Source organism: Gracilinanus agilis, chromosome 2 (assembly GCF_016433145.1).
Source record: "Gracilinanus agilis isolate LMUSP501 chromosome 2, AgileGrace, whole genome shotgun sequence".
In the NCBI taxonomy this organism is placed as follows: Eukaryota; Metazoa; Chordata; class Mammalia; order Didelphimorphia; family Didelphidae; genus Gracilinanus; species Gracilinanus agilis.
The window spans coordinates 315,195,562-315,222,385 of NC_058131.1; the positions used below are offsets into that span (position 1 = coordinate 315,195,562).

Below are 26,824 nucleotides of genomic sequence, written 5' to 3' on the forward strand. Positions count from 1 at the left end.
GTTTCTTATGGTTGGTTTCATTAAGCAGGAAACACTGATTAGCCACTGAAAGAATGGGGAAGCCACTGTGGCTTTTGGTAGCACACAAGATAGACATATTGCTTGCGATTCCCATAGAATATATCTTTACAAAAAGTACAAATTTCCAAGTTTCGCAGTTTCACAAGGAACCGCATTATAGAAAGTTACTATGCACCTGAACTGGCTGTTTGGAGAAAACAAAACAAAACAAAAACAAAAACAAATATATATATATATATATATAGATATATCTATAGATATGTATATATATATATCATCAACACTGTGTGGAGATATAGTCAGAGCTACAACCCTCTCTTCCTTTAGTGAGAGTAGCAACTCATCATGTAGAGTGATTTGATTTAGTTACCTGGTATTTAGGTTTCTACAGTACGAAATAAAGGTAGATTCTTAGGCCAGTAAAAACATTTAAAACCACTGTTACTTTAGGGATGGATAATTACATTACAGCTGTGTAAAAAAGGGCAGCACCACGTGTCATCCAGCTTATCTACTGGACAACTAACAAAAATTCCAAATAATTCTAACTAGAGTTGAATAGATTTATGGCATTTGGTTTATGTGTTTGTTATGAAATGGACTTATAAAAAACAGTATCATATGCTTTGCTGACTTTTGGACACTATGATTAATATATAAGAAAACCAAATAACATTCTTTGAGGGATAAAGGGGCAAGGTCTTAAAATATATTAGGTGGAGATGAGATTAAGAGTCAAAAAGCCCTGTACACACTATATTAACTTACATATTCCTCTTACATTCACCTCAACCAGAATAAAAGCAAATTTAAGAATGTATATATGTAATATATATAATAAATGCTTTATTATATATATATATATATAATATGTATAAATTTTCTAACTACCAAAAAAAGTAATTTTCAACTCTAAAAGGTTATCATCAGATCATCTGGACACATCTTATTCTCCCTCCATGCCCATGCATAGAAGCCTACATGCACACTAAGAGAGAATATATGCCCCTGGGTAGTGAAGATAGGGTGAACCCAATTGGCTTAGCTATGATACTGCCAGAATTGGGATTGAAATAATTCATCCAGAGGAATAACATCAACCCACGTTTTCCCTGTATTTTTGGCCCATCGGATTCTAAACTCTTTCAACACACATATATACCCAGTCTCCTTGGAAGCAAAACACAAAAATGGCAAAGTGTGCTGCTATCTAGAAACCGTGGGAAAATTTGCTGTGCACCTACTAGGTTTCAAGGTGGTCAGGAAAACCAAAGGGATCATTGGGCTAAGGGTTACCTACAGCAAAATTTGTAAAAATGCATTGATGAATGTGCTTTGTTTGGGTTGCACTTATGTAATACCTTAGTCGGGGGCATTAGACACTGTGTGAATTTCCATACTGGAATCCAGGCCTGCCTCTGAGTTGGAGGCATCATTCTCAATTTTCTGTTCTGCATATGCATCTGTTCTTTCTGGGGACTCAATGCGACTTCGAACTTCGGCTACCCCTGGGTGATTTTTCCGCAGGTGCTGATTGAGTGTTCCCTGGAAGGGAAAGCATTTCCCACAGATCTCACAACGGAAAGGCTTATCGTCAGTATGGCCCCGGATGTGGTACTCCAACTGGTCTTTTCGTGTGTACTTCTTACCACAGAACTTACATACAAAAGGGGTGATCCCCATGTGGAGTCGCATATGCCGGTCAAGGCTCCCCTTTTGGTTAAAAGATTTCCCACAGTAAATGCAGATCAACCTTTCATTGTATGGATACCAGTGACCTCGTGCACTCCTCTCCCGGGGACTATTCTCATACCCAGGATTATTTACAAGAGCTTCACCATCTGACCCTTGAACTAAACTCTGCAGATCACTGTGCAGATGGACAGAGGAGGGGCGCTTTTGGCGTGCTCGGCCCCCTCGAAAACAACTTAGCATGGACCTTGAAGGGCTGGAGTTGCTCAGGTTCCCAAAAGTTTCTGACATACTTGATGGCTGAGAAGCTACTTGGGAAAAGGAGTATGCATGCTGTAACACAGAGCCATAGGAGCCTACATTCACTGCCACGACTTGTTCACCATCTACCATCTCAGTGTGGTAGCCATCATCACCCAAGGAAGAACTGTCTGAACAGCTGGGTCGGTCTGATTTCTCCATTTTCACTTTCACCTCTGTGATCTGGCTCTCTCTCACGATCAAGTCCCCTTGTTCATGATCACCCTCTATCTGAATCTCATACTCGGAGACACTCCCACTGCTTCCTCGATCTGAGTGGCCTTCTTCTTGTAATCGGCCACGCAGGGATTTGCTTGGAGTTGCCTCCATCCGTAGATCATTTCCAGCTGTGGGCTGACGCACCTGAGAGCAATATGGAGGCGAGATCTCTACTGGGTTGGCAAAGAAGCTGCTCTCTTTAACTCCGTTGCGATTTTCTGAGTTTTCATCAGCACCAATGGTAACAGAGTCGACCTCCCCGATGCTGATTTTTGAGTGGATGCTCTCCAGGATCTGTGTGCACTTATCGATGACACATTGCATCTGAAGAAAGCTAGCAGCAGTGAGGAAACTGACAACATCCTTCAACTGTAAGGACATTCTTCCAGTGTAACAGAATGAGAGCAACTGTTCAAAGACATTAGGATTTTTAATCACGGAGATGGATAAGCCACTCATGGTACTTAATGCTGAATGGTCACGAAAATAGGGAGAGCTGGCAGCAAGGACAGCTTTGTGGGCTCGGAATGGCTGGCCCTGAATATGCACAATGATGTCACACAGTTTCCCTTGAAGGCGGAGTTCATTTAACTGGCTCAGAACTGTGTTGCTGTACTCGGGCACATCAAACTGAATAAAACTGCTGCTGTCCATTTCTACTGACATGAAGCGTAATCTGGAAAGAGAAAGAATAGAGGGACAAAGAGACAGAGAAAAGGTGAAAAAGAGAGAGAGAGAAAGGGGAGTTCATAATCCATTTACATTCTATATCATGTGATAAAAGTGGCATAGGTATAAGTTTATGAGTGTGTGATGTGTAACTGCTAAACTTCTCATATCAGCCATATCTGAACATTCTTCTACTGATCATAGGATCATGAGATTTAGAGCTAGAAGAGAATCACGGGAGACTCAGATTTAGAACTGGAAGTGACTTTATTTAAATTTTTTTAAATGTTGAACTTAAGACACCAAAAAACGAGCATTTCCATATATATAGAACATAAACTGTATATCTGATACTGCTTGCTTTTAATATATGAGTATATATCTATCTATAAAATAAATTCCACACATTACTTTCAAAACTGTCTGGTTTACCTGTACTTCCCTCTTTGTTTCCTTCTGCATATTTTAAAGTATTTCAATGGTCTGCTTTTTTGTGACATCACTATTGCTAACCTTCCCTATGTCCTGCTGAAACCCAACTGAAAACCAAGAGAAGAAAAAACAAACATGTAACAGATAAGTGTGGTCAAATCAAAACAAACCTACACAGTGGTCACGTCCAAAAATGTATGTCTCTGTCCGAACCTTAAATCCATTATTTCTGTCAGAAGGTAGGTAACATGCTATATCTTAAGTTCTCTGGAGGGATAGCATTGTACTGATCATAGTTCTTAAGTCTTTAAAGATGTTTTTCTATACAGTATTGTTCTTATTGCATAAACTGTTTTCCTGGCTCTGTATACTTCATACTATAGTATGAGCTCATACTAAACAGGATTCTCTGAAATCATCTTTTTTTGTCACTTCTTCTGGCACAATAATATTCCATCACTCAAAAACCACTTTTCAGCAGCAATTCCTTAATTAATGAATACATCGTTCTCCTTTGATTCTAATTCTTTGCTTTCCTTTTTTCCCTTTCAATCTCCCTTTCCAGATCAGGAACTTTGTTTTGAATCCAACTATTCTCTCCCCAGTATTACACTCCCTCAACTCTCCATCTTTTTTCTGTTGAATTTGATATATATATAACACCAAACTGTGCTGTGTGATCATCCTTTGTCCATTTCAGGTTAAGTATGAGATTAATTTCATATCTACTCCATCCATGTTCATAGATGCTTCTTCTTAAGCACCCTAACTATGAGAAAAAGGAAATTCTATCCACCTCTCTCTTCTGTCTATATTAGTGTAATTCTTTCTCTCTCCCTTCTCTGTCCCTGTTCAAATCTTCAAAACAGTCAGCAAATAAACATTTATTAAATGTTTCCATGTGCCAGGCACTGTGCTAAGTGCTGGAGATACAAAGAGGCAAAAGACAGTACTTGACTTCAAGGAATTCACAATCTAATGGGGGAAGAGGGACCACGGAAACAAGCAATTAAGCATTTACAAACAAGCTGTCAAGTAAATGCCTTGAGTAAAGAGATGGAGCATTCTGTGCCAGGAATAGCAAGGAGGGTCTATATCACTGCATCAAAGAATATGTGGCAAGAAATAATGTGTTGGTTATAAAGGACTTTGCATGCCAGAAAGAGGATTTTGAATTTAATCCTAGAAGTGACAGGGAGCCACAGGAATTTATTTAATAGGGGAGTAAATGGTCAGACCTACACTTTAGAAAGGAACCTTGGTGGCTGAATGAAAGATGGATTAGAGTAGGGAGAGACTTGAGGCAGGCAGACCCCACTAAGAAGCTATTGCAATGGTACAGGTATAAGGAGAGGAGAGCCCACATCCAAGTGATGGCAGTATAAGAAGAGAGGAAAGGGTTGTAATTGAGGAGTATTGCAAAGGTGAAACTGACAGGTCTTGGCAACAGATTAGATACGGGGAATGAGAGATGGGGAGGTGTTAAAGATGACTTCTAGGCTACAAACCTAAGGGAATGAAATGATGTTGCCCTATATATTAACAGAGAATGTGTTTTGGAGGGAGGGGAAGGAGGGGAATGTTTAAAGGGAAAAGACAATGAGTTCTGTTTTGGATATGTAAGGTTTAAGATCTGGAATCCAGTGTGAAATGTCTGAAAAGCAATTGGAGATGTGAGACTATAAGTCAACAGAAAGGTTGGGGCATGATAGGTAGATTTGACAATTCTCAACATAGAGATGATAACTAAATTAATGGGAGCTGATGAGATCACCAAATGACAGAGGAATATAGAGGTATTTAGGAAGAAAAAAGATGGCTCAGGACAGATCCTTTAGGCTACAAAAGGAGTATAACCTAGATGAAGATCCAGCAAAGAAGACTGAGGAGGGGTCTGATAAATACAGTTTAGAGGTTTTTAAAAAAAATTATGGTTTTCAAGAAGTCCAAAGATTCTTAAATTCTCTTTTTGCCTTGGTCTCCTGATTGTTTTTTAAAACATATACCTTAATTAAGTTGATTTTGTAATATTTCTTGTGGTCTCATGAAGTCAATAATTTCTATTTGGTCTATTTTTAACTTTCAGAGATTTCTTTTTTCTTGGAAAAGGTTTACCATTTTCTCTTCTAAGCTTTCTATTTTCTTCAATTCTTTTCTCCACTGCATAACTTAGAGTTGTTACATAGATACTTTCTCCTCCTAGAAAGAATTTTTGTGAATCTGCAGATCTATAATCATGTTTTATACTGGTCCATACCTTCTTTAATTTACTCACCTATTCAACTTAAGTTCCTGAACTGGGGCTTCAGGCTGGGACCAGGTTCTACTCCCTGTTGGACTTATGGGTGGGTAGTCAGTCTTGCTTGGTCTCCTTTGGTTCTTCTGAGTTTCTGTGCTAACTTCTACCTCCTAAAGTTAGGCCCTACTGGCTTTCTGAGGTTCTGAATCCTGACTCTTTGAGGCCCTTTTTGGTATCTCAGGATAGAATCCTAGTGACTTCAAAGCCCTTGGGTACCTAGGCTGTCTGGACTAAACACTATTATACCATGCCAATAGCTGCTGTCCCTAGTGCCTTCCCAACCACCCTGGGGATTTCTCAGGGGAGTCTTTTCTTCTGGTTACTTCTGGACACACAGCCTTGCAAACTACATATCTTTGGTTGTACTGGGAGCTTAGTGACTTGTCTGTCAGTATTGGCTCTGGCCAGTACTGAGGGCTTCTTTTCCTACAGTCCATAGACTTTTGGCTAACATTTCTGTGCAGTTATGAGGTGAAAAAAAGTCATTTATTGTAGTTTCTTGTTGGACTTCTTGATCATTATTTGGTCCAGTGTGAATTTCCAGTTTTTGCTGCAGTAGTTATGAGGAAGCTGAGCAACTGGCCTCTGTTCAGGCAGCCATCTAGGTTTGGTAGTCCCCTGGAAAGAACTTTAGAAATAATTTAGACCAATACTCTCATTTTCCCAATAAAGTCCAAAGGAGGCAAGTGAGTTGCCCAAAGTCACAAAAGTGATAAATAACAGAGTTGATATTTGAAATTTGGTCCAATCACTCCAAACCCAAATCTTGTATTCTTTATATCAGTTTATAATTGCTAAGCTGTTCTATTGCTCTTGTCCTGAACCCTACAGAAAGGTCATCTATGCAACCCCTTTGGATTAAAATGAAAACGTCCCATATGGACAATGTCTCTAGCAAAACCATCTTTTCTAAATCCAAATTTAGCAGATGCTTTCCTTTTACTTTAGTGGCCAAAACTATGCTTCTCTGATCAGACAAAAAGACATGCTCATTCAAAGAAAATAAAATAGCTACATAAAACTTCAGTGCTGAAAGGGCCCTCTAATAATTATAAAAGCAAATTATTTCTCCTTAACCTCGGTTTTTTATATTGTAAAATGGGGATAATACTATTTAACAATAACTACTTTACAGGGCAAGAATTTTGTAGAAGAAAGCAGAAACCTTAGTTGTTAATAATTTCTAGTTTACAGAGTTGTGCTTTGTGAAGAAAGTGCTTTGTAAACAAAGTCCAGAGGTTGTCTTCTTAAAGCTCAGGTTTTCTTCTCCTGAATGGTTATAAGAACAAGTGCTCTTTTGGAGTCTTGTGCTATATACAATACCCAAGACAAAACTTAATCTGAGGTTAATATGAACTATCTGCACCTATGTCAGTTATATCAATCACTACTTCCCAGATTAAAGGTAATAAGGCTATATGACCGTTCAAGAAAGACAAGGCTATGGCCTGCTATCCTACAAAGAACTCTTAAAACTAGTTATAAGATCCCCAAATTATAATAATAATAATACCTATGTCATGACAGATAAATCAATCAGCCTTGATAGACTTCAAATTCCTCACCTGTAATATTGTACTATATATGTTACAGGGTGACTAGGATTACTACTGGTTAAAATGAGAAAAAGAGAAGAAAAACATTTTGCTAAATATAAAGTACTAAAAAAATATGAAGTTTTATTATGATTATTTGTAAAAGCAGAATAGAAAATGTGAAAGATGCTATATAATCACCTATTACATGGATGCATAACAGACCTCAGTTTCTTCTCTGTGAAATGGAAATTGACTTAGATGGCTTCTAAGGTCCCTCTCAGCTCCTCTAAGTTATATCAACCATTTATACTATCTTTGGGAGTAAGGGGTAGGGCACAGAACTGTGGTTTCATCAGTAGGAACTCCCTGTACAGGGAAGGTTGGCAGTTCAAATGGAATTTATAATCCTAGAGGGTTGTCTGGGGTACTAAGTGGTTAAATGACTTACCAAAGTGGCAAAGCTAATAAATAACAACAATGGTCTGTTCCTGATTTCAAGATTTTGCCTCTATCTACTACAACATATTGCCTCACTTATAGTTGTCTTTGTTACCAAAAATAGCAAGCTAATGTTCTGAATTTTTTCTTTAACAAACACATTTATTTTTAACAAAACAAATGTTTATATTTTTGCCTATTTTCATTATGAGACCATAAAAACAACAAAAAACCCTTCAAGATAGAAGTAAAAATTAAAAAAATACAAAGCTACACCTTCAATTTCTTTTCCCTCTGCATTAACTCCAAAATAAAGACAGCTTTCATGATGTTCAAGTCTCAAATTTCTTCTCAAATAAGAATAAATTGTGGGGTGGGGAGCAGTTAGGTGGCTCAGTGGATTGAGAGCGAGGCCCAAAGAGGAGAGATCCTGATTTCAAATCTGGCCTCAGACACTTTTGGGCTTTGTGATACTGGGCAAGTCACTTATCCCCCATACCTAGCCCTTAATGCTTTTCTGCCTTGGAATCAAAACACAGTATTGATTCTAAGATGGAAGGTAGAAGTTAAAAAAAAAAAAAAAAAGAATGAATTATGGGAAATGGTTGAAACAAATTATCGCATATGAGGAAATAGAATACTATTGAGTCATAAGAGATGATGAAAGGATGAATTTCAGAGAAACCTGGGAAGAGTTGCATATATGAATTAAGAGTGCAAAGTAATCTAAGCAGAAACAGGGGAAAATGTATACAATAAAAACAACACTAAAAACAAGCAATTTAAACTTAAGAATTCTGAACACAATGACCAACCATGATTTCAGAGAACAAAATACAAGCATTTTACTCACCTTCTGGCATTGAGGTTATCAACTCAAGATCCAAAATGAAAAATATATTTATAGTACACAGACAATGAAGGAGTTTGTTTTGCTTGGCTATGTTAAGTTTGTTTCAAAGATTTTATTTTCTTTTCCATAGGGAAGAGAGAAAATACGATTTTTTTAATCCCTTACCTTCTGTCTTAGAACCAATGGTTCTAAGGCAGAAGAATAGTAAAGGCTAGGCAATGAGGGTTAAGTGACTTTTTGCCCAGGGTTACATAGCTAGGAAGTGGTTGAGGCCAGATTTGAACCTAGGGCCTCCCATCTCTAGGCCTGGCTCTCAATCCACTGAGCTACCCAATGTCCCCAGAAAATAAGATTTTTGTTTATTGAAAAAAATTTTTAACAAAAAAATGAATTGGCTTGAAAGGAAGGAAAAAATTCCTATACCTAAAAAGTCCTGATTTGAATCTAGATGCTTATTGTCCATTGATATGACATTTTTAAAAACTCTGTAAGCAAGCATGTTTCTAAATAGCTCAGCTTTTACTCTAAAATGTACAATGGTTAGTATCATATAAAGGTATGATTACTGAATGTTCACATTGTTCTTCCTTAAGAATTTTAAAAGTAACATTTTTCCTTAGTCATCTCATCTGTGACAGTAAAGGGTTGAACAAGATGATTACTATAAGGTCCCTTCCCAGCTCTCCTACTGAGACTATGATTCCACAATGTGTCTATTTAAGTTATGAATTTGAAAATAAAAACAAAAAGCAGACTTCTAAGGCAGAGGCCAACATGAGAAATTAAATATATTTGACTATGTAGCTATTTTCAACTTTTATTTCCTTTTTATTAATGAAAGAGAAAAGGAAGTTTTCTCTTTTCTTCAGTTCCAAATTGAAAACTCCCATTTATCTGGAGTCTAAACTGAAAAGCTCAAGAACTCAGGATGTTTCTTAGAAACAAAAATCTAAAAGATTAATATTGCTAAAGACCTGAGATTCAAATGAAAGCTGTGATTGTTACAAAGATAATCACCAGAAAGAAAATGGCTAATACATTACCTGATGCTAACTCAGCTTCATGAAGATGAGTTGGAGAATTGTCTGTTATCCTCAAGTAAACTTAAACTTCTAAAACATTCTTTCCCTAAAGATACAAAGACAGAATGATACAAATTAGAGGGGGGAAAGGGGAAATACTTATATTTACTTTGTAAGCAACAAAATTTAACCTTTGAAAGTTCCAGGGCAATTTATATTCTCCCAACTCACTAGAGATTTAATTTTATGAGTGCCATATCATTAGACCACATAAGCTTATTTTCTTAAAATCTGCTTAACTAGCAGCACTGAGTCACTAAAACCTACCAGGACTTGATTACAAAAGCCAACAATGTCTGTGGTCAAATTGTTCAGTGAAGAGACAATGTTGGCTATCATAATAAAATTATTGCATTTTAGCTCCACTGCTTATGAGGAAAGGGAGAAGGTTAATATTAATAAGAAATTACTTTCATTCACATTTATGCTGCTGTTCATACTTTACAAAATTCCTGTGTTAGGACAAGTATTATCATCCATCCATCTTTTATAAAAATAAAACAGAGGCTCAGAAAGTTTAACTGACCTAATGTTATAAGACTGTAGCCAGGAAGTGAGAGTCTAAGCTCATATACAGGTCTTCTGCCATCCAATCCAAGATTCTTTCTATTGTATAATGCCAATCATGGACTTCAAAATATGAAAGCCATTCTTCTGAAAATTCAGTAATAGCAGTAGTAGTGCCACCAAATAGTAAAATTTACATTTGGATAGTGCTTTCAGTTTTACAAATTGCTTTCTTCACAATCAGGCAGAGAGTAATAAGTATATGATTTGGTAAAGTGCACTGCTTCTAAAAATTTGGCGCTATGATTGGATGGTCTTTTTGGGGAAACAAAGCATGTGTTACAATGCTTTCTTTCAATCCAAATAAGCAAGAATTTGATCAACTGTCCTTTCTGAGCCTTAATATATCACAAATAAGATAATAGTATATGATTTCTATGGCCCCTGCTAACACTATAACCATAAACCTTACTCTCATATCAATATATTTTTCTCCTTGATCCCTTCAAAATGTATACAGATGTACATAGAGACATCATTATCACTGACCCTTCTTTAGTTTGGCATAACTTTAAGTTTCAATTCCTTTGCTTTTCACAACAACTATTTTGAAAGTCATATAAGCAGATATAGTATCCACATTATGTATACATAGAAATATTACATATTTCTACATATGATTTAATATCATTTACAGGAAAATGTAGCTTTACCTCGTCTATTACTATTTTCTTCTACTTCCCACATAATGTAACTCTATTTTACTCTTCATTTGCAACTACACAGATAAAGATAACTTATGTGGCTCATGAATTTCATGATTTGTGGCCAAGGAGGGGGAAAGTGATGATTCAGCATAAGGAATATTACTGTAAAGCCAAGGTTTGGACTTCATGATAGCAGTCATCACAGCCTTTGATAGTTAGGCTGACAATGCTATAATAATGAAGACAAAGGGTTTATTTGTGTCTATGTCATAGATAAGGCAGCTCCCACCTTGATTATCAGGAGCATCAAATGTGGTGAGAATCCATTTGGCTGTCCCAGGCAAAGTGATTAGCAGGATCTTTGCTTAATGTGTCCAGTTGATCCACATGTCATGGCCCAACAAAGCCTGTTCCCTCCCTTCTCCAAAATAGCACCAGGTACAATGTATATTGTTTTATATAATATTGACTTCTCTCACTTCCCCTCAGTTTCTCTTCTCCTTTATTTACCTTAAATGACTGTTTACCTTCTCTCCTCCCTTGCCACTTTCCTTCTTCTGCCTTCCTCAAATCACATCCTTTTCCCCATTCTCTCCACTTCGGCACTAGCAGCATCATTGGCCTTTGGCCTGTTTAACAAGGAAAAAAAAAGATATAAACACTTATTTGAACTTTTAATTCTTCACAGGAAGCTCTCCCCAAATTTTGCCCATTAATAAAATTCTTTTTTTAAACCCTTACCTTCCATCTTGGAGTCAATACTGTGTATTGGTTCCAAGGCAGAAGATCGGTAAAGGGCTAGGCAATGGGGGTTAGTGACTTGCCCAGGGTCATACAGCTAGGAAGTGTCTGAGGCCAGATTTGAAGCCAGAATTTCTCATCTCTAGGCCTGGCTCTCAATCTACTGAGCCACTCAGCTGCCCCCCATTAATAAAATTCTGATGCTTCCAAATTTCCCACTGTTTTGATTCCAGATAAACACTAGATTTTAAAAATAAAATTGCACAACCTTCATATTGTCATTTAACTGACATCCTTCATGTTAAATGCTGCTATTCAAAATGATATTGTACATAAAGCACAATGAGTCAACAGAAGGATATGGTAGTTGAAAAGATAACATGATCTTAGGCTATATTCCACTGCAGAGGCAATTTCCAAAACAAGGGTGGTAATAATCCTGCTATACTTTCTGGTCAGAACATATCTGGAGCACCATATTTAGTTCCAAGTAATACATTTTAGAAAACAAATTCATAAGCTTGAGTATATGCAAAGGAAGGCATATAGGACAGTGACAATGCTGGAGACCATTCCACAAGATCAGGGAAAAACCTGGAGATATATATAGCCTGGAGAAAAGACAACTTAGGACATGATTACTATTTTTCGTATGTTCTGGGACAATCCTGCTGAAGAATTAAATTTGTTCTAAATGGTCTCAAAAGGCAGACCCCCACCCCCCAAACTATAGTAGATTTATAGGATCATAGATCTTGAGTTGAAAAGAACATAAAAGATTATCTGCTCCAATCCTTTCATTTTATAGATAAGGAAACTGAAACTTGGGAAAGCTAAATGATTTGCCTGAGTGAATGAACTATGAACAATGAGTGAAAACTACAGTGATGGGCTTTGTAGGAAAAACTGTAACATAAAAGTTTTTTAAAAGGTGGTGAGCAATCAAAGGTGATCAATGAAGGTCTATAAAAAGCAACTGTATAGAGGACAGCAAGGTGGCTCAGTGGATAGTCAGGCCTGGAGAGAGGAGGTCCTGGGTTCAAACATGGCCTCAGATACTTCCTGGCTGTGTGACCCTGAGCAAGTCACTTTACTCCTGTTGCCTAGCCCTTACTGCTCTTCTGCTTTGAACCAAACTTAGTAATAATTCTAAGATAGAAGGTAAGAGCCAGCCCCTCAAAAAAAAGTGCAGTTGTATCATCATTTGTCAGAGATACTACAGAGAGGATACCTCTTATTGGGATTAAACTAGATGATCTCTAGAGTTCTTTCTACCTCTGAGAATTTGTAAAATTCATCTCTGAAAATGTCATATTTAAAGTGAAACCATTCAAGTTGAACATGCTTCAACCAAATTCCCATTTAGATGTAGTCTTTTTTCAGGGCCATTAAGAACAGTTTCAGATCAGTATTATCTTTCCTATTTGCCTATCTCTAAAAACCAAAGCTGAAGTAAAAGTTCAAATTTATTCGTTCAAATAATTATTGAACACATAATAGGAACTTACAGAAAAGTAGGAATAATAGTGTGGTAAATAATACATGGACATAATAAACTATAATAATTCTTCAAAGTAGGCAGGACAAATATGATTATTCCTATTTTACATAAGGGGAAGTTAAGTCTCAAAGAGGTGCCTCAACTAACATTATACTGTTTCTAGGGAGAGTTAGGCGAGAAGTCAAATTTAGGTCTTCTGAATCTAAATTTCATCCTCTTTCCACTATTCCACACTAAGGAATATTGACAATAACATTATTGTTAAAATTAACTCTACCTCCTACTTTTACAGTATTTTAAAGATACCAAAGTATTTTCTTAATAACATCACTGCCAATTATGCAGTATAAGTATTCTTATTTTCATTTTACAATTCAGGAAACAAATTCAAACAAGCAATGAGACTCACTTAGGTAAGACAATTTTAGTGTGAAGACTCAAACCTGAGTATCCTGACTCCAGAGGCAGTGTTTTTTTCATCATACTGAATACCAGTAGTTTACCCATAATTCAAGTGGCAATGAAGAGTCATTGAGTAAAGTAGGAACATGCTCAAAGGAAGGTATTAGGAAGATGAATATGGAAGCCTGTGCACTGTAGGCAGGACAGAGATACACTGAAAGGAAGTAATGAAATGAAAACTCACCCTGCTTTGTCTTCTCAAGAGAATGGCACCCTTAACAAAAAAACAAAAAACTGAACACTACTGTTTATACCTAGTAGAGGTATTCCATTTTTAAGTAAAAATGAGAAAGGAAAGCCACAATTCTCTTTTGCTTACATTACCACTTTCCCATCAGAGTGAAAATTAGATACAAAGATTTTTTCCCCCTTAAAGCTGCTAACAAATAACACTCTTTAATAAGAAGGTTCTAAGTTCCAATGCAGTGAACTTACACTTAATATTTTAAATTCTAAGCACACTATCAAATTAATAGGTCCAAGAGGCACAATTTGTCTCAGACTTCTACATAACAACTGGATGGTATAGGATCACAAGATTTATAGCTAGGAGGGATCTCAAACTAGCTGTCCCATAGCTACCTCAAACTCAACATCACCAATACAGAACTCGTTATCTTTCCCTTTCAGATAACTGCCAAATCTAAAGGATTTCTTTCTATCTTTATCCTTTTTGACATCTCTATAGTCTCTGAGCTATGATTATGCTCTTCTTCATATCCTCTTCTTTCTAGATTGCCTTGAAACTACTCTATCCTAGTTCTTGTTCTACCTGTCTGACCATTCCTCAGTCTTCTCTGTTCAGTGGATGTATTGAGAGCTGACCTGGGTCTTCTCTTTGTCCTCTATAGCATACTATTTCACTAAATTATTAAAAATAGGTATTTACTACTTATCAGCTCCCATGAATTAAATTATAAACTCTTTACTGATGATTCATTCTCAAATCTACTTGTCCAGGCCTAACCTCCAGACTTGCACTGTTAACTGCTTATTAAAACTCAACAACTTAACTCATTAACTTTTCCCAAAAATCTTCCCTTCTTCCTTACTTCACTATTACTGTTGAGGATACCTCAATACTCTGCAGGACCCAAACTTCCATCTCACCTCTTCATTTTCTCTCAGTTCCCAAAACCTGTTATCAAGGCCAGGAAATTTCACCTTTATATCATTTCCACCATATGATCACCTATAATATCACACTCCTATACCACCTTGTGCAGGCCCTGATCCCATGACACCAAAATGGTTGCCAACAGCTGCAAACAACAGCCAGGGTGATCCTCCCCTTAAATTCTCTCCCCTCTATAATCCTTCTTTCCCCAAACTGCCAAATTCATCTCCTGAAGTGCAGGTCTGCCCATGTCAACCCCCTATTCAATAAACTCCAATGGCTCCCTATCACCTTAGAATCAAAGATAAACTCTTCCTTTTGGCATTCAAAGCCCTTCACAATTTGGCCCCCTCCTATCTTTCCAGCCTTCTTACAGCTTACTACTCTCCACACACCCTGTAATTCAATGACACTGACCTTGCAGTTCCTCAAACAAGACACTCCATTTTGTCAAGGGTGTCACCATCCCCCCTTAATCAACCAGATTTGAAAGCTTGGTGTAAACTTAGACTCTTCACTCTCACTTATCTTCCATAACAAAGCAGGTGCTAAATCTTGTCCTTTTGATCTCTCCAGCATCTCTTACAAACATCCCCTCCTTCCCATTAACACCCTAATTCAGGCCCTTTCCCCTCTGTCCTGAACAAGAGTCTTTTTGGTCTCTCAGCCTCTTCCCACTCCTTAATGATAGCTGGTTATCTACCTATAAATTTAATGAGAGCTGGTTATCCAAAACACAAATTTCAGTTCAACTTTAAGTTTTATAAAGCATTAATTCAACTAAGCATACCTACAATTACTAGGATCCTTTCCTAAAGTGAAGCTCTGACCACATCACCACCCTGCTCAACAAACTCCAAACTTAAATTCCTTTGTTTGGCACTGAAGATTTTTTTGCAACCTGGCCTCTTCCTATCTCTACAGTTTTGATAAACACTCTACACTCTCAACCCCACCCCCATTCTCTGATACAGATCTATTTGCTCTTCTGCATACATGATCTTTTCATTTCTCATCTCTGTGCCTTTGCATCCCCAATGCCTAAAATGCATCGCTTCCTCACCTCTACCTCCTAAAATCCCTGATTTTCTTGAAGACTAAGTTCACCTTCCACTTGAAGTCTTTTCAGATTACCCTCCACACTTAGTGTCCTTGAGTTAATTTTGTATAATATACACATGCACAGATATGTTTTCTCACCAATTAGAATGGAAGCTTCCTGAAGACAAAAACCATTTGTTTGTTTTTTTTGTCTTTGTATCCCCAATGCTTAGCCTGTCCTTGGCACAAAGCAAGCATTAATAAACTTGAGTTGTCCGATTACTGCAGAGGAATTTCAGAAATGGAAGGAACTATAGAGATATCACTACTTGATCATGAGTTCCAAGACCACCCCCAAAAAGTGGTCACTTAGTCTCTATCTGAAGACCTTTACTGACAGAGAACTCAATATCTTCCAAGGCAATGCATTTCATCTTTTGAACAGCTTTTTAAAATATCGTCAACCTCTTTGAAAGTTTACCCAACTGTTCCTAATTTTTCCTTCTAGGTCCAGGCAAAGCAAACCTCATTCCTCTCCATGACAGCCCTCCAAATAATTGAAGGAAAAAAGATCAAGAATTGCCAAAGAATATTAAATTCCATAGTAAGGCAAAAAAATATATATATGCATTTCAGAAGAAATTTTGACATCAGTTTAAATAGAAAAGATGGGCCTTTGTTAGCTTTTGGCTAAATAGACATCAGATTTGTTGCATTCCCTAATCATTTTTTTAAACCCATAACTTCCACATTAGAATTAATACTATATATTTATTCCAAGGCAAAAGAGTGGTAAGGGCTAGGCAACAGGAGTTAAATGACTTGCCCAAAGTCACACAGCTAGGAAGTGAGGCCAGATTTGAACCCAGGACCTCCCATCTCTAGGTCTGCCTCTCAATCCACTGAGCTACCCAGCTACTCCCTCCTTCCCCTACCCCCCCCAAAAAAGCATTCTAAAGAGCTGGAAATTTCCTAAGTAAGGTTTTTTTATTTCAATTCATGTTCCTGATTTTAAAAAGAACTGTTTTTTTGTTCATTCCTGTGTATGTGCTTGTAGTGAGCAGATTAGATCTATCACCTTTGAATAAGGACATCCTCCTTTTAGGTAAAGGAAAGTTTATGATCTTCAATATTATGATAATATATATATGAACTCATTTCTGTGGCATTTTAAGGATTACAAAGCCTTTCTTCAGTATCCATAAGGCAGGCAGTATATGTATTATCCCCATCTTACAGGAGAAAACTGGGGTTCAGGGTTCAAAACTTGTCCCAAGTCAGAGTTATTAGTTTTAGAGCTGGAACTAAAATCCTGGCTTTCTTAGTAAGCCAGTGAGTATTGTATCACTATGCTATCTTGCCTCTCTACAGTAAATCAGGAGAGACAACAATCACATACATGTGTGTGTGCTTGAATTTATATATACATACATAAATGGAAATGCTAGTACCTAGGGGGATTAGTTAGGGTTTTATGTAGAAGGTGACACGGGATGAGGCTGGGAGGAAGCAGTATGTGTGAAGGCAAGACAGAATTTGAAGTGTTATATAAAAAGGATAAAAAAAAAAAAAGCCAGTAGCCAGTTTGGCTGCTTTTTTCAATCTATCTTATCAACTACAAACTCAGTTCCATCCATGCCCCAAAGAGGGCATTTTAGAATTCTTCATCTAAAGACACGTCTGAGTCATTCCCAGCTCCTTGTCCCATTCCCTGACCCACAAAGCCAAAGGGTCCAAATCTCTCTTTAGTCAAGAATATCTCCAAGTTTCCAGGATCTGCAATTTCATCAATGTGAGTTTTCCACTCACTGGTGCAGCTCATGGATGATCCATGATTTGGTCAAATTTCATGAGCAGCTGATGCTGAAAACAATCATCTACTATTAGTTAACTGTCTGGTAATGAGCTTCTCTGCATTTATTTAGGTTGGTCTACCAATGACAGATACAATTCAATACCTGGATCAAGTTCAAAGACTTACCAGGTGGGAAGAATCTACCAGAGCTTAAACTTCATTGACCTATCTTTCAAGACTCACTACCAGGCCACAGAAGAGTTTTAGTGAAGGTTAGCCAAAAGTAGTCTTTTTCAAAAGGTTCCCCCTTACCTCTTCCTCTTTCATCTGTGCCACTTTAAATTTAGAAAATAAAAACTATCATAGGTTTAGAATCAGTAAGGAACCTTAGAGAGCAACTCCTTTTGGAAATTTAATTCAATAAGCATTTATTAAGTACATGAATAGTGAAAACTGAGGTATTGGATAAAAGTAATTATGGTGGTAACATGTAGCAAAGCTAATCTTTGAACCTAAGTCTACTGACTTCAAATTTAGTGTTTTGTGTCATACCATACATACATCACTGCAATTCCTAGATTAGATGTGGTCCATGTAACTAACTAAGCAGCTCCTCCCTATACTCTCACACACCCTTGCAAATTCATCCCTTCTCATCCTTCTTTCGAAGGCATGTATTTGTAAAAATAAATCCTTAGGCATCTTCTGAAAAAGAAAGTGTGTAAGATGAAGTTTGGAGCCCAGGCCCAAGATCAAACAAAATGTTATTAAACAGCAACAGAATAAGTACTTCAAGGATACCTTGTCTATCTTTTCTGAATACATTCAATTTCCACTGCTATCCCATATGGATCGGATAGTGCAGTTACAGCTGTCTTCTCAGCAATAAGTAGCACACAAAGTGTCTCAACCCATTTTACCTGCACTTTAAAATTCTAATTTGTGCCATAAAATACTGTACTTCATTAATAAAAATTCCAATTAAGTTTACAAGAAGTTTACTTGACAGCTGGTTTTTTAAGGTATTAGGAAATATTAATTATATGTAACCTCTATGTTCTTCATCTTCATTTTCTGATCTATATTATGTACTAGCTGACCTCTACTCACTTGCTGGCATATACCTAATAATACAAAATATTCTGCTTAAAGAATTCTTCTTACTATTTGTATTAACTTGATGAAAGGGTCATTGTGAAGATCAAATGAGATAATGGTTTTATTGCACTTTACAATTACTAATGTACTATCAAAATATCAGCTATTATGATTTCTGTAAATAAAACCTAAGGACAACAAAATTTCATTCCTACCCATAATCATTATTTTAAAAAGAAAAAAACCTCCAAGACAGAAGGGTCCAAGGGGTCGAGCATCATACATGTAACTAGCAAATATATGTAAATAACTTTTCTAGGTATTTCTGCTTGGGTCTAGCTAAAAATTAAAATGGAGTGGTCAGAAATTGCAACCTAACACTTTAGAGTTAAAAAGAAAGAACAGTTTGCCACCAGGGCTGCATACAACAATCTGATTCGGCCCAACCCAAAATGCAGCAAAAAATAAATAAAATGGCATGCTGTAATGGATATTCATGAAGATCTTATCCTAATTTAAAAGAAAACAAATCTAGAGTTCTTACTGCATTAATTCATGTGCGCCTGAAAGAACATTTTTATCCAAACTGTTATATTTTCTACTAAGGTGTTAACATTTTTCAGGTCTGTTCAGAAATACTGGAAATTTAGAGAGGGTATATTTTTCAAATTAATGTGCAGCTTCAAAGTCATATTCTAAAACTCCTAATTACAAGAAAGACCAGTAACTGTAACTGACTTGGGGAGGTAAGGAATATTACAGTAATGTAGTGTTCTGGGATGTTTCACATGCAGGATTTTTAATCAATCACATTTTCTAGGATTGGTGGCTTTCATATTACCGATGTTTCATTGCATTTCGTGGACAAAAAGAGACTTGTTTTAACAAAGTCCTAATTAAAGGTTTTAATATGCCACAGTTAACTCCCTCCCTTGGGTATTTCTAAATAAAAATATATAATTAAAAATATGAATGATCAAAGTTGTACAGGAAAAGTGATTTTACACTCTGAAAATTTATTTTTACTAAAAAATGATACCTGTTTCAGGTAAAAAAAAAAAAAAAACAACTCATTTCTTTCTTAAATGATTGTCAACTGGGTGCTCCAAATAAAAGTAAAAGTGCTAAAGAGTTTTCCCCATTCCCTATGACAGCTGGCACTTTAGGAGTCATTAGATTTAACAAATATAGCAAGGCACTCATTCCTCTGATGACAAAGACCAGAAAGGCTCACCCAATAGCTGTTCACCTGCTAAGAATATGAACTGACTAGGTGACAATACCCCTATAAATCAATGTGGACTTCTACTAAAGATACCTTTTACTAAGCTAAAAATCAGTGTTGTCTAAAGGCACTGGGCTAGATGATCTCTAGTATCATGGTAAAGAGCACTGGCATTAGAAGACCTGGGTTTAAATCCTAGCTAATATCTGTGTCATCTTGGATAACTCACTTTACCCTTCCAGGTTTCAATGTCCTCTTCCATAAGATAAGAGATAGGATTAGAAAGACCTCTAAGAATCCTTTTGAGATTTAAATCCTATAAACTATTACTACTACAAAACATTAAAGGGGCACATACATGTAGGAGTTTCTAAACAACTCATAGGTCTCAGACTGAAACTCAGTTTTAGCAAAGATGAAAAGCGATTAAATAAATAAATAATAGTATTAAGTTTGTGAGACTAAATGTTTCTGGCATTACTTGATAAGCAGTCACACTTGCTGAAAATTACACCTTAATAGACAAGCAGAGGCTCAGGTATTCTGAGTCAATCTACTCTAAATCTACATAGGCATACTTTTATGACTCAAAAAGTATGCATCAAATATTAGCCAGGCAAAAAGGAAAATGTTTTCCTAATATGTCACCTGGTAAAAAGTAAGTTGTTTCTAGTATTTAGTGGAGAATTCCAGAAGTTGAAAGGATTAGGAAAGTCCTTTAGTCCAACTATTACTTGAGCAGAGCTCTCCCTCCACTTCCCCCACAACATCCCTGAATTGTAGTCATCTAATCTCTACTTCAAGATGTCCTGTGATTAGGACATTCCAGGGGTCCCATTCCATGTACAGTTTTAGTTTTTTGGAATTTTTTCTTTATACAGGGTTGAAAATGATGATGTATCCAAATGAATGAACCCTCCCTTTGTGGTCATCTTCAACTGCTCCTAGAACAAAATAGATACATCTTGGCCAGGTATTTAAAGCCCTCCAAAATCTTTCTCCTACCTACTATCTTCCAGGCTTATTGTTCTCCTTCAGTCAAAGTGGGATGCTCCTTGTCCATGACATTTCATGTGTTAATTCTGTGTCTTTGTCCAAATGATTACCCATATCTAGAATGAAGTCTTTACTTACACCTCAGAGAAATGCTCTCTTCAGGGCACAGTTCAGGCACCACCTTCCCTATGAGGTCTCTCCCAACCTACAACACTTGTCACCATCCTTGCCATCTCAAAATTATTTTGTATATACTTTGTATTTACATACACACACACACACACATATTTGGCATGTATATATACATATATATGTACATGTTACATTGTATCCTTCTGCAACAGAGAGTTCCTTGAGGACTGAAGTTATTTTATTTTTGACTCTGTATCCTCCCTTGCACATGAGAGACTTAGTGGGCATTTGTTGAAGTGACAGTCTATGCCTCAAAATCCTATCTATATTATGAATGACAATGATTTACTTAGCCATCTCAAGCACTTAATTTTTATATTCACTGTTGCTATGAAGTGTGAAAACTGGAAGAAATAGCCTCATGATCTTAAATGCAGAAGAATTAACACTAGCAACACCAAGCAAGAGAGATTTAATACTAGTCGGTTTTTCTTTTAAAAGTAAGAAAACAAAGAAGTAAAACAAAATCAATAAGTATTTCTTAAGCTCAACTACCTGCTAATCACTGTGTAATGAGAGAAATATCCTCTAAGCAAATTTCCAATCTAGTTTAGACAGATCACATGGAACAATAAGAAAATAAAACCACATAAACAGATTTAAAACAAGTGGCACTGGTGGTAATCTCTTAATCAGAAAAGGGAAATAGATTAATGTGGACAGAGTAAGATACTTCAGTAAGAATACATGAACAATTAAACAGTTATGAAGAGGTTAAAAAGGGAAATTCCAGAAAAGAGAAAAACAAATTTAGCAAAATTTCAGAAGCAGTAAGAATACTCTCTTACATGTGATGGTGTTTTCACATATAACAACTCACATTTCTACAGTGCCTTAAAGTTTCACAAAGTATTTTCATCATAACAGATTTATTTATTTATATGTATATACATAACATACATACCCTTACCTTCTGTCTCAGAATCAATACTAAAGTATCAGTCCCAAGGCAGAAGAACAATTAGGACTAAGTAATTGGGTTAAGTGACTTGCCCAGGATCATACAGCTCAGAAGTATCTGAGACACAAATTTGAACCCAGATCTCCCATCTCTAGGCCTGGCTCTCTATCCAGTGAGCCAAAAAGGTGAAAAAAAAGGTCTAATTAGGATCTGCAGGAATAAATCTTGGTTTATATGATTTTTTTTTTGCATAAATGTTTCATCTGCCAACTAGACTCTAAACTTTTTAAAGGCAGGAATAGTATATTATTTTATATACCACAATGCAGCTAATAGTAATAGCTAAATGTTTTAAATACAGTATTTCATTTCATCCTCACAGTTCCGAGATAGATGCAATTACTATACTCACTTGACAGATGAGAAATGTTGGGTACAGAAAATAGCATAGTTCTTTCATTCCTTTATGAGTTAAGAGCCTAATGACATTTTTTCTATTTTTCACACAAGGAATTGTGTATGCACACTGATGTTTGTCAAGTTCATAGGTTAAAAGAAAACAAACTTAAAAAAAAAAGATCTGAAAGGCAGCTAAGTGACTCAGAGGATAGAGAGCCAGGTCTAGAGAGAGGAGGTCCTGGATTCAAATCTGACCTCAGACACTTCTTTAGCTGCATGAGGCTGGGCAAGTCACTTACCTCTGACTGCCTAGCTCTTCTGCCTTGGTATTATTACTTAATATTGATTCTAAGACAGGTGAGAGTTTAAAAAAAAAAAAATCCTAGATGGCTCAGGGGATAGATCACTAGTTCTATGGGCAAGTCATTTAATTTGTCTCAGTTTCCTCATCTGTAAAAAAATGGGGATATAAATAGCATCTGTCTCCCAGGGTTGTTTTAAAAATCAAATGACATCAGATTTGTAAATGCTTCATTTTGTTACTGTGTACAGAGAACTATACTGGATTTTGGAAAGAAACAAATGAAGGTTTGTTGATGACCCAAGTAGGACTTTGACAAATATACCTGCTAATTAACTAAAGAAAGTCTAGCATTTTTTTAAAGGTGAGATTAAGGAGTAGGTTATATAAACAATGTAGGTCAGAATAAGATAGGTTACACACATAAAGATTTCTAAGCAGCAATAAGTTAGATGTGAAGTGACTGAATTTGAACTAGAGTTTATGAAACAAGGGAAAGGAAGGAATCATTTCTACACCCAAAAAAGACCTAACAGGATAAAAGATGATAAAGGGGAAGGATGGACTAAAGGGCAAGACAAATTTCGTGTAGAACAATTTCTAATAGCTTTTACAGTTTGTTTCAGAGTTGTCTTGGAACAAAGTACAGAAAAAGAGTAAAAATACCAAACTCTAGCAATCTAGAATTCTCTGATCTCAGGGAATTTTTTTGTGATTACTGCAAAGAGTCCACAGTACAACTGTCTTCAGTAAAATTACACAATTTTTCTTAACTGCACTATGTCAACCTCTGGCTTAAACTGCACCCAGAACACCCATTCCTTCAGGCACTGTATATGCCCAAAGGGTAGGCTTAACAATAAAATGATAGATTCATACCAGGGGAAAAGTGATTATATTAAAGTTGTCATAAGGCACACCCAATCTTGGACAGATTTTACTCAGAGAAAGATTATGATCATTTTACTTTGTAAAAAGTATCAAGACATAATGACCATCCTGGACAATTCAGCTAAAAGATGTAACATACTGACCTTCAGCATAGGCTGAGTCTGCAAGAATGAATATGTAATTGAAATGGGTCTTCCAGCCTTTCAAAACAAAGAATTACCATACCTCTATGAAAACAGGGGATAGGTGACTAGGATTATCTTCATTTCTGGGAATTACCTTATATCTGTGCCCTGGGCCAGGAGTAAACATCATCTCTACAAGTTACAGAGATGAGACAGCTAGTAACCAATATATCATCCTGATTTCTGCATATATCTGGCAGTGGAAGGAAGAAAGGAAAAAGAGGAATTGCTAATACATTATAGCATTGGTTTTCAGAAGGGATTTTAGAAGAATCTAAAATTATAACCACAAAAACCCCTGTGTTTTTTGAGAGCTCCTGATCAGGGTACAGTAAGAACAATCAGCCACCCAGGCTACTTTCAAAGACATCTCAACGGGGTTGGGGGTGGGGGGCACATGGTATAGTAGAAAAAGTACTGGACTTATAGTCAGAAGACCTGGATTTGAGTCGCAATTCTGATCCATTAGTAAGTCACTTCCTCAGTTTCCTTATCTGTAATAAGAAGGAATGGAACAAGAACTCAAAAGTTCCTTTCATCTATAAAGGTCCATGATCCTAAGGATTAATTTCCAAAGTAAAGATACAGATTTCAAGGGAGAAGGACAAGACTGCTGAATTTCCCCTTTTAATGTAAGCAACTGCCTACTTGGGTAACTGTTTCTGGCCACCTTGAAAAAATATCAAAGCTAGCTCACATCACCAGTCAAAGAAGCCAACTGAGGACAGTGAACTTCCATATCAGTTGCCAGTATTTTTAGATTCTATCTCCACAATATCTCGAGCCCAACAATTCAATAATAATGGTTGTCATAATTTCTTTGGTTTCCCCACCCATAATGTCAAATCTATGCCTAACTACAAGGCTGACCCTGAAGATTCCTTGCTCAAGAACACGAAGTAGCTTTTGGGATAAACACCCCAACCCTTTAAGGCTCTCTACAATCTGGCCTGAACTTGCCTTTCCAGACTTATTTTACATATCACTCCCTTTTTCCTATTTAGATTCCAACCAAACTAGTCTCCTCTTACTCTCAGCAGGGGGCTCATCTCCTGCTTCCGCACATTTGCACAAACATAACAGGTCCCTCTCTTCATCTCCACCTTTCGGCATCTTCCCTGTTCTCCAGGGCTCAGCCAGGTGCCACCTCCTCCGAGTAGCCTGCCCTGACTCTCTCGGTTCAAAGTCTTGGTCCTCTCCATCTCTGCTCCGCTCCCGACCATCGCTCCCCACCTAGGTTTCCGAGCTTCAGTCGAGCAAAGGCGCTTGCTCTTCCTCATCCTCCCTGCCCCGTGGACCGCAGGGGCGGGCGAGGAAGTGGAGCGAAGTGGGGAAGCGGCTCGGGCCCTGTCCCCAACCCCACTCCTGGGGACGGACTAAGCCAGGACCCGAGCTCCGGGCGCACTTCGACGGGGGGGGGCGGACCCGGAACCCCAGCCGGCCAGTGCGGAGCCCCCGGGGGTCCTCGCCAGCCCGGGAGAGCCCAGCCAGGCCAGCGGCAGGGTCCGGGGACGCTCCCGTCTTTCTTGGGATCGCGGGGCTCACCTGGGCGCTGGCCTCTCACATCGCTTCCTCCGCTTCCACCTCCGCCAGGCCCCGGGCCCGTCCCAGCCGCTCCCGCCGCCGCCGCCACCGCCACCGCCACCGCAGCCTCAGACCCGCGTCCACCCGGAAGCGCTTCCCCTGCGCCCCGCCCCCTCGGGCGCCACCGCTTCCGGCCGGAGGGTGGGGGCGGGACGTAAGGGAGCTCCCAGGGGCCCCCAAAGCGCGCGCCCTCGGACTTCTCGAGGCAATTACCAGTCCCCGGGGTTGTCGACCATAGTAGTAAAGATTAGGAAACTGGGTATGGAGCTCTACAGAGGAGCAGGGACTGGATTCGAAACCCAAGTCTGGGACGCAGCGGTTCTGGTGTCCTAGGACTGGTACTCTGCTGGTTGACTGCCCGAGAGGAACTTCCCGAGAGATCGGAAGTCTCCGAGGCTCCTTCCAACCTGCTTCCCAGGCTCGGAGAGCCCCGAAGGCACGAGCGGAACCTTCGGACTCAGGATCAAATCCTGCCTCATTTGCTGACCCGGTGAGGACTTGGTCGAGCCCTGGTCTTCCTTATGGCCTTCCTTTTCTTCCTATGAAGGGCCCCAGCCTTAGCAGATCTTAGAAAGAGTAGGACGAAGTGCCCCTGGAGCCCTGCCAGACCCCCGGGCAGCTGCAGTAGAAAAGTGCCTGGACTTGTTGGGTGCTCTCCATCTGGCCCCAGGGCAACATCCTTTCCTGCAGCAGTTACATTACAGGAGCCGCCCGGCCCCATATTTCAGAGGGTCATCTCATGTTCTTAAGATCTTTCTTTTGCCAAAATTCAACACACAAACGTGCAAAGTGCTTGGTAAGTGCTAGGGAGACTATTTAAATGTCAAGGATCTATGATTTTTATTGGTGTGAATACTCACTTCCAAATCACTCCCTCTAACTTAAACAACAGACTTTCAAAGTTGTGGCAGAAAAAAAAAGTCAGTGTCCAACACTGGACAACAGAAGGTACTTTATCACCAAACTCATGACTGAGGCCTTCCCAGCTTGGTAGGAGTGCCAGAGGCTGAGTCCATGGCAGGAGATGAAAAATTACAGTCATCTAGTGGTTGTGCATTTGGGGGTGAAGGGAGTCGCTGGGAACTCAAAGATAAAGATAATACAGGGTGATAAGATAAAGATAATGTAGGGTAAGGTAAGTAAAAGAGAAATGCAAAGAAAGTGTTGAGAGAATCTTAAGGAATTTGGGGTTAGGGTTAGTAGATGGAGCACTGGGCCTAGAGTCAGAAAGACCTGAATTCATATTCAGGTCATTTGCCTGTTTCTTCATCTGTAAAAATGGGAGTAATAAGACTACCTTCCAGGGTTGTGAGAATTAAATGAAATAATAACTGTAAAGCACTTAGCATAAATGCTGGCCTGTAATAAATGCTATATAAATGTTAGCTATTAAGGAAAAGAAGACTTCTAGCTGAGGGGAGAAAGAAGGTGGGTAGTGGAAAGAAGTAAAGTTTAAAGAAAGGCTCCATGGCTTCCAAAAAAGGCTCCCTGAAATGAACCCTGTGGAGAAAAAGTTCAACAGGCAGAAATTCTTATTAAGAAAGGTTCAATTTCTTTATTTAAAGCCTTTTACAATGTGACTGCCACTTTCTAATTTTGTGCCTCCTGTCAAACTGGGGTATCTGACAATCCTGGTAC

At 38.1% G+C, this 26,824-nt stretch overlaps 1 protein-coding gene across 1 annotated transcript; it reads right to left on the minus strand.

Moving 5' to 3' along the window:
• Positions 1-1,383: 1,383 nt before the first annotated feature.
• On the minus strand, positions 1,384-25,230 carry ZBTB34 (zinc finger and BTB domain containing 34). The gene is made up of 4 exons (XM_044661474.1): positions 25,148-25,230; positions 11,285-11,386; positions 9,505-9,589; positions 1,384-2,908 (listed from the first exon to the last, which is right to left on the minus strand). Exon 4 carries the CDS (start codon positions 2,896-2,898, stop codon positions 1,384-1,386), a length of 1,515 nt encoding a protein of 504 aa, XP_044517409.1. The 5' UTR covers positions 2,899-2,908; positions 9,505-9,589; positions 11,285-11,386; positions 25,148-25,230.
• Positions 25,231-26,824: the final 1,594 nt, after the last annotated feature.